This window comes from Phacochoerus africanus, chromosome 3, assembly GCF_016906955.1.
Source record: "Phacochoerus africanus isolate WHEZ1 chromosome 3, ROS_Pafr_v1, whole genome shotgun sequence".
NCBI classification, from domain to species: domain Eukaryota; kingdom Metazoa; phylum Chordata; class Mammalia; order Artiodactyla; family Suidae; genus Phacochoerus; species Phacochoerus africanus.
This window is the reverse complement of record NC_062546.1, coordinates 191,789,918-191,803,006: the sequence shown is the minus strand read 5'-3', so window position 1 is coordinate 191,803,006 and position 13,089 is coordinate 191,789,918. Positions and strand designations below refer to the sequence as shown.

At 35.7% G+C, this 13,089-nt stretch overlaps 1 protein-coding gene across 4 annotated transcripts in view; it reads left to right on the top strand.

Moving 5' to 3' along the window:
- Positions 1 to 13,089, top strand: part of CUL3 (cullin 3) — a 94,124-nt gene that overhangs the window by 19,955 nt on the left and 61,080 nt on the right. For 2 of the 4 annotated variants that reach the window (XM_047773640.1, XM_047773641.1), the window contains exon 2: positions 2,924 to 3,121. In XM_047773640.1, coding sequence (XP_047629596.1) covers positions 2,924 to 3,121 — 198 coding nt within the window. Of the gene's footprint in view, positions 1 to 2,923; positions 3,122 to 4,291; positions 4,392 to 13,089 lie in introns of those variants that run through there. The other 2 variants (XM_047773644.1, XM_047773642.1) reach the window with 2 other exon arrangements.

Below are 13,089 nucleotides of genomic sequence, written 5' to 3'. Positions count from 1 at the left end.
GACTTGGAGAGAATTTTTTTTTAAACCACTTTATTAAGGTATGACTGGCATAATGAAAACCTGTACATATTTAATGTATGCAACTTGATGAGTTTGGAGGTAAGTATTCACTTGTGAACCCATTGTAATAACCTATGCAGTAAATATATCTGTCACCTCTAAAAGCTTCTTCCCTGTTTGCAGAGGCTTTTCTATTTCAGTTCAGATGAATCTGATGAGTAATTGGTGCTGTTTCCCTGGTTGTGAACACAGAACTTGAAGGTTTTGTATGGCATTAAAAGGGCTGCCTAGTTAGAGATGAGTAGAAAAATCAATCAAGTATAAGTGCTTGCTGAATAATATTCAGCATAAGTGTATGCTGAATATTATTTTAGTGGCTGAGGTTAATCAGCAGTGAAGAAAATCCCTGCCTTCATGGAGCTGACATTAGACTGGGAGGAGAGAGGTCAGGAAAAGAAATAAAGAATATGAGGTTGGAATTTGAGGGTCACTAGTAGGAGGACGCAGCTACTTTAAAAAGAGTAGGCAGGTAAAGCTTCATTTTAAGGTGATATTTGAGCAGAGTTTTGAGGTTGATAAGTTGATAGGAGGAACGCGTTCCAGACGGAGGCTTTGTAGTAATCTGAGAGATCATGTTGGTTTGGTCTAGGCTAGTAGCAGTGGAAGAAATGAGGAGTTATGTTCTAGGTGCGTTTGAAGGTAGAGACAACAGATCTCCTGGTGATTAAAAGTGAGGTGAGAGACTAAAGGGGACGGATGACAAAACTTTTTGGCCTTAGCAACCGAAGGATGGAGTGGGTATCTGCTCAGTTGGAGAAGACTGTAAAAGAAGCCAACTTAGGGGAAAAGATTAGGCTTTCTATTATAGACTTACTTGAGATGTTTAATAGACTTTGCAGTAGAAATATTCAGTAGGTAGCTGAATATAGGACTTTGGTACTAAGGGAATAGGGCCAAACAGGATGTATAAATTTTGAGGTTAACTTAAAGCAATGAGTTTAGATGAGTTAGCTTCACCTAAAAACTGAGTGTGGATGAATAAGAGATTGGAAGTTTTGATAAGAATCAGTAAGCAGACTGAAAAATAAAAGCAAGGTAATAGGAAGGCCAGTAAGGAATCTGTATCAAGAGCAGGAATGAGGAGTTCCCATTGTGGTCCAGTGGTTAACCAACCCGACTAGTACACATGAGGACACGGGTTGGATCCCTGACCTCACTCAGTGGGTTAAGGATCTGGTGTTGCCGTGAGCTGTGATGAGGTAGCATACACGGCTCGAATCTGGTGTTGCTGTAGCTGGGGTGTTGCCTGGTGGCTACAGCTCCGATTTGACCCCTGGCTGGCAACGTCTGTATGCTGTGGGTGCTGCCCTACAAAGACAAAAAAAAAAAAAAAAGTAGGAATGATCAGCTCTTTTAATTGCTACCAGAGAGGTCAAGTAAGATGAGAATTGAGACTTTGTTAGATTTAGCAGTGTGGAAGTCACTGGTGACCTTCTCAAGTAGTTTCCATGAAATGATTGAGATGAAAGCCTTATTGGAGTAGATTCAAGATACAGTGGGGGAAATGTGACTTGGAGACAGGGAATATAGAAATCTTCTCCCCAGCCCCGTGATTTCACTGTACATGAAAAAGCAAGAAATTAGGTGGTGCTAGAGAAGTATGTGGGGGTGTGAGTATTCGTATGGTTTTATGATGGGAAACAAGATTTTAATGCAGATGGAAATTACCTAGCAGAGAGGAAAATTTTGATGTTGCTGGGAAGGGATATTGCAAAAGCAAGGTCCTTGAATAGCTGAGTACTTGTTAATCTTCATTTTGTGTAGCTATCACTTGGGGTTCTTGTTAAAAGGCAGATATGGTTCTGTAGGTCTGGGGTGGGGCCTGAAATTCTGCATATCTAAGAAGTCTCTGGATAATGTCTATGTTTCTGGTCCTTCTGCTCTACTTTGAGTATAAGAACTTGGCACTTCAAGAATACGAACTAGTAGATTATATAGGTATACACTCAGATTAGTGGATATGGCCATGGTTTGTGCAGTATCTCTTTAGGCTATTTCTGTTTTCTTAGTGGATCAGAAAGCAAGTCATTAGCCTAGAGTGAGGATGGAGATGGTTAAAGTCATCTGAGAAGGTAGAGTCAGACTAGAGAAGTAGGATTGTGTGGTTGTGCAAAGGGACCACTTGTGGTTAGTGGTTATGAATTTAACTGAAATGAATTGAGTATGGTTGTATGTATGTTATTCTTCTTTTACCTTCAGCTTTATGGGTGCATGTGAGGCATAGGTGGGCAGTTGGAGTTTAGAATGGCAAGTATTTTGGAGGAAGGAAAAGTGATTTATGGCTTTGCACAGGGTACTTATAAATGACAGACTGTGGAATCTAAGCTGGGAAAGCAGGAAGATGAGAATGGTTGTATTAGATTTTGTTTGTTTGTTTTGCTTTTTAATTACAGATCTTCCTCTGATCTTGACTTTGCTAAGGAGCTCTGCAGATCTTCAGAAGAGGAAAATAATGTTCATGTCCCCAGTTTATCTTTTCATCAGGCAGCCCTTTCTGTCTCAGTATTTCTCTGAGCTTATATTCTACTAAGTAAACTTAGAGAAAAGTGTCGTATACTTTTGGCTAAAGTAAGCATTCATATCAGGAATTATGATATTATTTAAAGAGGAGGGTTGTGCTGCAGATAAAGGAGGGGAGTCTTAAAAGGATTTTTTAAAGATTGCTTCTATTAGCTCTAAAAACTATTTTTAAATGTATCCCTTTATTTCTGTTAAAATAGATTGTTAACATCCTTTTAAGTCATGCAGATTTATAATCATAGCCATATAATAAAATATTTACTCTATGGATAAATACAGAAAGATTTTCAACCATTGGTTTTTTTTTTTTTTTTTTTCTCTTTCTCTCTCTTGGATATTACAGATGACCATGGATGAAAAATATGTAAACAGCATTTGGGACCTTCTGAAAAATGCAATTCAAGAAATCCAGCGTAAGAATAACAGTGGTCTTAGTTTTGAGGAGCTCTATAGAAATGCATATACAATGGTTTTGCATAAACATGGAGAAAAGCTCTACACTGGACTAAGAGAAGTTGTTACCGAACATCTCATAAATAAGGTATCCAACTTTAAAGGACTATTGCTAACTATATTGAATCTAGAAGAATTATTTTTGAAGGTTCCAGGAAGCCTCTGTAGAAATAATCAATTAGTAGCTATCTAATAAAGCCTGACTTAAAATCAGCTAGACCAGAATTTTTGATAATTGAAGAAAGGTAAAATTTGTGATGTATGATAAATGTAATTTTGGAAGCAACTTTTAGTTTATAAATACTTGCTTATTAAAATGTTAATTACAGATCATTAGTTTTTCTTTAAAATACTTATTTTAGCCCATTTTATTTCTCTCTCTGTATATTTGAAAATAATAAGACTACATTGTTTTGAAAGTATTGTCTAAGACTTTATTCACCAAGTTGACTTTATTCATTTTAACTGAGTTTTACTACAATGAATGTGAAATTTTTTTTTAAAGATAAATTAGTGTTGGACTGTTAACATTATAAAATGGTTCTTTGGTTCCAAAAACATGTATGTGTTTTTTTAGAACAAATGTTTTTATAAAGCAGACTCTTCCACTGCAAGTATGTCTTGCTTTAAGAGTGTCAGATAAAATGTAAAATACCACAGATAAATAAAAACTTCTCAAAGTTTTTGTGTGGTATTAGGGTTTGTTTGTTTTTTTTTTTAATTTTATTTCAAAAAAGGAAAAGTTGCATCAGTAGTACAATGATCTCTTATATTGTAGATTTACCAGTTGGTAACACTTTGCTACATTTTAGCCGATCTTTCTATTGGTACTTTAATATTATTGCTAAACAGTTAGAGAATTAAGTTTTAGATTCGTTTACCCTTAGATCCTTTGGAATGTTTCTCCTAAGAACAAGGAAATTCTCTTACTTAACCAAAGAACAATGTTCAAAATCAGGCAGTTTAATATTAATACAGAACTGTTACCTAATACGGTCCACATTCAAATTCACCAGTTATCCTGTGTGGCAGTGACGTCCTTTATAGCAGTTTGTTTTCTGATCCAGGATCCAGTCCAGGATCACACACTCAATTCCTCAGCCTTTCTTTGTCTTTCAGCACATTGACATTTTTGAAGAGTATAGGTCAGTTGTTTTGTAGATTGTCCCTCAGTTTTTGGTTTGTCTGATTGTTTCCTCATGACTAGTTTCAGGTTATGCATTTTTGGCAGGAATAATACATAAGTGATGTTGTGTCCTCAGTGCATCACATCAGGAGGCACATGATGTCAGTTTATCCCATTATTGGTGATGTTAACTTTGATCACTTGGTGTCCGCCAGATTTCTCCACTGTAAAGGTACCTATTTTCCCTTTGTAATTCATAAGTAATTTGTTCAGATATATTTTGAGACTGTGTAAATATCCTGTTCCCCAAGAAACTTTCATGTGATGGTTTTAGCATCCATTGATGATTCTTGCATGAATCATTATTACAATGATGGTAAAAAAAAAAAAAAGTCACTTTCTATTTCTACTCTTCTTTATACAGTTCTTTTCTCTTAAGTGGGATTACATGAGCAGGTAGGATCTCATGAAGCAAGGTGATTGTGCTCTTTATGCATTCAGCAGTTTTTTGTTAAGTGCCTACTTTGTACAACTTTCTCAGAAAATATAGTAGATACTGCCTCTTCTTAGGTTTGTTTTTGCTTTTATTCTAATGTGAGAGGTGATACACACATTTACATAACAGATAATGGTATGAGGCATTATGTAACTAAATGGCAAATGAGTAGTATAGGCAGTAAATGGCTTAGAAATTTCAAATGGGGAGAGAATACCCTGGGCTGTAAGATTTTATGGGAAAGGATGAAATTAAACTGAGCCATGAAAAATTTGGAATATAAGTGAACAATGTGGAAGGTGTTCCAGGATGGCAGACATGACATGTTTATTATAGAAATAAACTTGGGTGGTGAGTAGAGTTTGAGATGTACAATACTTGATAGGGATTAGTAGAGTGGAGTGTTGCAAAGTTGGTTTGGGAACAGATTGGAGAAGAACTTGGATGCCAAGCTAAGGAATTTGGACTTAACATTGGAGGTTTATTGGAGTTTTTTAACTGGATGATAATGCGACACAGTATTTTAAGAAGATTAAGATGAGAATGATATAAATGTGGAATTGGGGGGATGTGTGTTTGAAGTAGGAGAAAGCCTGGAAAAACTGTAAGGTGATAGGCTAGAAATGGATGGATGATGTCAGAAATTCCGAAGTAAGATTAGACAGAGTTTGGTTACTGGGAGGGAGAATTACGGCGCCACCAGTAGCATTATTGTGAACTTTACAGTGGAAAACTAATTTGGAATGGGTAGAAGGGATGACACATTCTGTTTTGGATTATATTGGAAGTTTTTATAGTTAGAAGGCACCTTAAAAACCATTTGACATAGGAAACTTGAGTGTGAGATCATAATAAGATATCCAAGTAGAAATATGATGTGTTTGAAGATATATGGGTTTCGAGCCTGGGCAGGAACTCAAGATCTGGAAATCAAGATTTGACATTTGGTAGCATGTACTGAGGAATTCTCTGTTGGAGTTCAGAGAATGAAAATCCCAGAGCCAAGGGATGAATCTTCGAAAGCAAACTATGGTAAGTAGGTTTGGGAAATGAAGACTAATTTAACAAGCTTGGCATCCAAAGAAAGAAGTAAAGTACAATAGGGGAGTTTTGTTTAAAGCTGTTGAAGGGGAGAAGATTGGAGCAACTAAATTTCTGGAAGTGGAGAGAGTATGGAATTGAACAATAGGGAAATAAAGGTAGAAGAGGGGCAGGTTCTTTTGACGGACGTTCTATAGGGCATGATAATATTTAGTACTTACTGTGTGCTAAGTCCACTTCTAGTGCTTTAGATGTATTAATTTAACGGTCACAACCCAATGAGCCAGATACTACTATTCCCTCTATTTTAAAAGTGAAGAAACATAGGCACATAGAATGGGTGATTTGTCCAGATGCACCTAGCTAGTAAGTGGCCTGGCTGGAACAGTATTCAAGCAATGTGGCTTCAGGCTGAGTCTTTAACTTTTCTATAAATCTGATGTTTGAGTCAGAATGAAAGGATCAAGATGCAGCAAATATGCTGAAATTGAGAATGTATGTGGAGCTTCAGGTAAATTGAATTGGCTCGGTGTTTGTAAAGCTATAGTTTTTTAAATATTAGTTCTTGTTTTATTTATAATTAAAGCAGTTGGCAGTAATATCTTTGAGATTCTTTAGTTCTAAAACTAGCGTGGCTTTAATGATTAAGCAGTGCATCTTCTGAAAAATGAGATGAAAAGACTAGGAGTGGCTCCTGTGGGGAATATACTAAGGAACTGACAAGTGAGGAAAAAGATAGCTCAGTAGGAGTTGGCCTGAACATGTGATTTATCTTGTTGTTGTTGTTGTTGTTGTTGTTGAAGCAGTGCTTTGCAGCTTGGGCACAGATGCAGAAAAAACATCTGTAGTTATGTACTTTGGTTGAGAATTGGCTCATCCAAAAGTGAGAGGAGGGAAGAAGGGCAGAGTGTGAGGTCAGTGTTCAAGTGGCCGATTTTTGGATGCTGAAATATGGTTAGGTAGAAATTGAAGTCATGTGAACAATAACTCCATGGTGACTATAAGAGCAGCATATTCTAAGTCTTTTAAAGTGGTTCCGTATCTAAGATTATCTGTCATTTCAAAATACAGGCATTTCCCTATATTATATTCCAGAAGACATACATTCAAGTTGATTATGCTAACGAATTTAAAGGCGTATATGCTAAACTTTTATTTCTCTTAACAGATATCACCAGCATTTCTTTCACAAATTCTCATTTGACCACCTTAAACTAGTCAATTTCTGATTAGGAAATGTGTCAGTATTAGCATATCTAATGATTGATATCTTTATTTCAATTGAATTAATTTTTTTGAACCTCTGCTATTATCTCTGCTTTCATTTTTTTGTGTTTTCCATTAATCTTATATTCTGTTTATTCTTACTTTATAAGACACTTTAAAAATCATCCAAATGCAGTACTGCTGTCTGAAGGGGACACTGTCAGAGGAAATGTGTCAACTGACAGGACCATCATACAGTAGCCCAAAATGTTTGTCCCCTGATGTAGGAAGTCACCATTTATTCTACCATATGGGATTTAGGAATGTTACTGATGTAATGTGCAGAAGTATAGTTTGCATGGAAGTCAACACTGCCTGTTTCTACATTGAACCTTCCAACTGGAAGATAAGAGAATGGTTTAAGGTTCTGGGGTATCAGAGTAACTCTCTTCAATCTCACTTCTGTATATCCCTTTTTAAAAGTTCTGAAAGCATCACCACATGGTCCGTTTTTTTTTGTTTTGTTTCGTTTTTGTTCACTGTGCTTTTAGCAGTTAGCTAAACTGCCTAGTTGATGATATTTTTTTAAAGCAAAATTATTTTCCACTAAAGTGAACCTTTGAGTGCTATGGTATTGACAGCCAGGACCTATCTTTTCACATTGAAGAAGAATTCAAAGGAATAATTTTTACATGGAAACAGAGTTTGTTGGTACTTCAATTTCAAGATGAAAGTAGCAGTAATAATTGAAGTTTAATAACAGAAATAGATGCAGTGGCAAAAGTGCTGGATAGAATTGGGCTTTGGGCCTAATTCTGCCACTATCCTCAAGAAATTATTAGCTTTTTCTGGACTTCAGATTATTAATGTATAAAATGAGATTGGGATTGGTTTTGTTAGCCTGAATGAACATTAAAATTATGTGATTATGTTTCATGATAACTTAGGGTTATTAACACTTAAGAAAAAAATCACAAGTTTTGCAGTTTACCATTGTCTTTTGGTGTCATAATACGTGTTTAAAATAAAAGTATTTTCGTTTTTAATCATTTCTCCTAGTCAGGAGAGAAGTTTTCTTCAGTTTTAAAGTGGTAAGAACTTTATTCCAATTTTGCGTGATACTTAACAGGTTTCTTAGATTTGCCTTGTGCTTAATTTCCCCCTTTTCTTTCAAATGATTGCTCTGTAGTAATAACCAAATAATATGTCAGCTTCAAATTCTTGTACTTTGGAAATTTGTCCTACTCTTAGAAAAAGAGCTGAATAAAAAAGATTTTGACTTTTTAACTCTACTAGAAACAATTTCTTATTGCAAAAAAGAATATTTATTCCAATGGTTTTCAAAGCTTTCTATCTTTCTATCTTCTTCAAACAGTATCTACTTTGACTGAATTTGAGGAAGGCAAGATAAGAGTAGCTTCATCCTCCTCACTTTTCATTAGTTTAGAATACTGCTTATTGGACCTGTTACGTGACAGGCACTGGATTAATAAGCATTTGCATTTTAGCAAAGATTCTAAGCTTTCTGGAACTTATATTTTGGACTTAGATACTTGAATCTGTGCCTTATAGTCCTGATCAATTCTAAGCCCTTTGTTTCACAGGTAGAAAAAAAAAATGAAGCCTTAAAGGGAATAGTTTCAATTTTTAAGTGACTTTCTTGGTGAATCTTTTTGGTAAAGTCTTTTTATAGAATAATACCCTTCTGCTTATATTTTGTATGTAGGGTCTCATTTGCTGAAAATAATGTTTCTCTGTGAACTGCTTGTTCAATATGTTGATATTTATCCCCATTTTTAGAGGGAGAATGGGAAGAACGGAGTTTAAAATATTACATGTATTCATAGGTGAATTTAGATGTTTATGTAATGGTACTAATTACATGTGGGAATGAAGTTGGTAATTTTATGGTGAGTTGTAGGCCAGTTACTTAAACAGACTTTTTTCCCCCCCCCAAACCCATGGCATGTGGTTCCTGGGTCAGAGGTTGAACCCACACCACAGCGGTGACAATGTTGGATCCTTAATCTGCTGAGCTACCAGAGAACTCCCAATTTAGCTTTTATAATAAAGCTTTTGTTAATGCTTTTTCCTTTCTTTCTAGGCAAATGTGAATTAATGTAGAGAAATATTTTTTTTAAATGACATCTGTGTACAAAATACAAATACAGTGACTGCAGTGAATTACGAAGGCCATCAATAGAAACACTAGGGAATATGATTTTCACTAGCTAAAACAGATTGGGTTCAGAGGCCCACAGATACTAAGTCTCTCCTATGTCTTAATCTACCAAAAAATAATTTAAGAAACCATGCCTGTCAGCAAGAAAATCCCAGTGTTAGTGAGGTAATCAATTTGAAGCAGAATCATTTTTCCTGAAGTTTTGAGGGCAAGGTAGAAAGAGGAGGTCATTTTTGATGAGCGTTAAAGGATTATAAAAGACTCATTATGTAAACAAGGGCAGAAGATAGTCTTAGTAGGGAACATGGCCTGAGTGAAAATGGCAAGTAGGTATGAGCATAGTCCAGTGAATCAGTCTAAGTTTACGTGGAATATAAAGGACTTCACATGCCTTTGTAGGAAATGAGAATGATAAAGTTAGTTGGACTGGGTTTTGAAAAACATTGTAGGGGATTTGACTTTTATTCTGTGGGTGGTAGGCACTGTTCGGTTTAATCTTCGAAGAGACTGAACTAGAAAAGATGGAGTAAAAGGAGTGCCACTTTCAGTGCTTCATTGCTACTTAGCTTTCGTTCTTCTGCCGTCTTTTTTTCTAAATTAAAATTGTTGGAAGAAACTGAGAACCTGTTACATCGAATATTGGAGTTGCTTAGAGTGATGATGACAAGAGAAAGAAGAGGAAGGCTCTCACTCAGCAAGGTGTACAAACCCTTAAGGAATATCATTTGGAAGAGTGACTTGAGTATAAATAGAATAATCCCCAAAGAGGAAGAGATTATTGGAGATTGAGTGGAGACAGGGGTTAGTAGAGAATGAGAAAGATAGCAACCATAGAATATGAGGGGCATAGGAAATTGAGTACCTTCTGCTTTGAAAGGATTGGAAAAGAAATGATGTTGGGAAAGAGCCAAGTGGAGAGTGATGGCAAGTTTACCTGTATTAAATACCAGCTATTCCTACTTCAGTTGTGGAATAGACTATAAGCATTGTGAAGTAGGTGCCCTTTGAGCTCTATTTTGTTTTCTGTTGTATTTTCTAGTGATGTTCTTTCAATATTTATTAAATGAATCAATGAAAAATCTAGGCTCTACTCATTCATCTTTGTATCTCCTGCTCTTCATATAGGTGGCAGTCAGTAATTGCCTGTTGAAATGAATCTCTAAAAATAATACTAGCAGCCAAATGGAATCCATTTATGGTTTATATCCACAAACTGCAGAGATGTGTTTTGCCTTCTCTATGTGGGGTAATACTTCTACCTCTCCAAGTTAATTACTGAATCTAACTGCTTTAAACAGAGTATCACCATTTTTAAAAAGCACAGTGTAATTTTGGGGCTGTGAACCTCTGATTTCTTGAGCCTAGCTAAAGTCTGTCCGTCTGCTGGGTATCAGATTGTGGGATCTTGTGGAACTGGTTTTTCCCTCCATTGTACTCAGGAGCATAAGAAGACTAATTGCCATATGGCCATGCTTTGCTTTGTATATGTTTTACTGTTTATCAGTGTCCCTGCTGTTCAGAATTTAACTGTGGTACTGATGCTATAATGGCTTTTAATGTGTATCTCATTGTCTTAACCATGGAGAATGGAGTACTTTACAAATGATAGTCATATTGTGGTATACTGTTCTTTTCATTTTGTTTTCCTTTCCAGCCATCAGAGAAAAAGCTACCATTTTTAATGACACTGCTTTGTTCTCAAATCCTTATTTTCCAAGATTTTTTTTAATTAAAAAGAATATTTAAGAATGTTTTTTTTAATCTCAAATTTAGGTGTTTTTTATTTAACATGTAGCAAGTTTTCTTTATGAAACTATGTAAATGTCCTAATTGCTATCATGTGCCCCTGCTTTGAACCTCATGACTTAGTACTATTCATTGAATCCTACTTTGTGTTGAGATCATGTGAATGCTAATACTAGGCTCTTCATTTCTCCCCTCCCTTATAATTCAGTAAAGTGACTGAATGCATTTTGTATCCCCCATGGTGCCTAGTGTCCTCCTTTGCATGTTGGAAGTAATCATTAAATATTTGAATTGTCACTTGAGGGAAAGATTTTATGTATCCTTTTGAATTAAGAGCTTCATTTTGGACACTGAAAGAGTGAATGGGGAATATTGCCACTACAGATCAATTTTATTTTGAAATAACAACTCTTGTGTGCTCTTTATGAGATGCTTAAATTTATATTATTGTTTACCCATTAGTAAAACATACTAACAGAAGAATCTTATATCAGCAGTCAAGAAAAATGTTTTCCCTGCAGTAGCTATCTTAAGTTTTGCTAATGATGCTGGTATGATTCCTTTGATCAGGGTGGTCACCTTTATTGTAAAAATTAGTGAAGATAATGAGAGAATCTAGAAAATCAAGAGGGCAGTATATTTCATTTAGGTGTCTCTTGTCATAAGGGCATTCTTGGAAAGTTTGCAGTATCTACAAAAGTTAAGATTAATTCTTCTAACCTTAGTAGAAACTTGCTTTGAAATAGAAAAATCTTAAGGTTCTTGTATGTATTATGAGATAGCAACATCTATTCACCAAATTTATATGGAGGCTAGCCCCATTACAAACTCCTCAAAGTATGAGATAAGAATTTCATCTAGTTAGGGAGAAATTTCTTTTCTTTAGAGGAAAGGAAATCAAGTGGGAATTGAGAGTTTAGAAAATACTGCATAGGGAGTTCCTGTCATGGCTCAGCAGAAACGAATCTGACTAGTATCCATGAGGATGCATGTTTGATCCCTGGCCTCGCTCAGTGGGTTAAGGATCCAGCCAGTGTTGCCCTAAGCTGTGGTGTAGGTTGCAGACATGGCTCAGATCCAGGATTGCTGTGAGCTGTGGCATAGGCTGGAGGCTACAGCTCCAGTTCGACCCCTAGCCTGGGAACCTCCATATGCTGCGAGCGAGCATGGCCCTAAAAAGATAAAAGATTAAAAAAAAATACTACATAAAATATGTGAACATGTATATGTATATGTGTTTTATGTTGCTTGTTTCAGAAAATCTAAGATAGTTAAGAATTTTCTGAGCATCTTGTCGAAATGCAGCTTGGTTCAGTGGGCAAGTTCGCAGATGATGATGATATTGACCATGAGTTCTGCTTTGTATATGTCATTTGAGTAACAAGATTCAGATACATAGATGAACAATATTTTGAATATGTAATACAGGAAGCAAGTGCTTATATAGCATTTACTATAGGCTAGGCACTCACTAAGTATTTTTTATACATTAACTCATTTTATCCACACAACAGCTACTTCAAGTAGGTACTATTCCTGCTTTATAAAAACCAATAAACTATTCGTATTTCACAAAAATGAATACACAAAGAAATTAAATTGCTGAAGGTCACACATCTACTAAACGTTGGGTCTGTGATTTGAATCAGGCAAATGGCCTTTTCAGCGTTTATATTCCTGTGCTGCCATTATTCACCATATAATCTTTTAAAACAAGAATCCTCAGCATAAGAGGAAGAGCTGTGGAGCTTTTTTCAAAGGATATGTGTCAGATTAGGAGAGATATCCTTTACAGTCCATGGCTTGGCTCCTGTTGAGATTCACTTACGTAGTAAGCCACTTTTATTGATAGGTTTATAGCACATTACTTTGGTATGATGCAGTGAAAGATATTTTGAGATCTTCAGGAATAATTCTTTAATGACATTCCTTGGGAAGGTAACATTTCTATAACTAGTAAAATTTGTGAAGTGACAAGCCTTCAAATTACATATGCAGGGCCCTGGAAAACTCAAATGTTGTAAGTGGGAACTTAAATGCTATTTTTAATCATGGTAAATGTTGCATGTTTAGGTAAGTACTCTGGTTTCATCAGGTGAAACAAGCAGTGTGTTTTAGAATTTGGAACCAAGAAAGGAATTTGGTAGGTATTCAGTGGCTCTCTCAGATACAGGCACACCTTGTTTCTTGTGCTTTTACTGCACTTTACAGATACTGCCTTTTTTTTTTTCTTTTTTATAAACAAATTGAAGGTTTGTG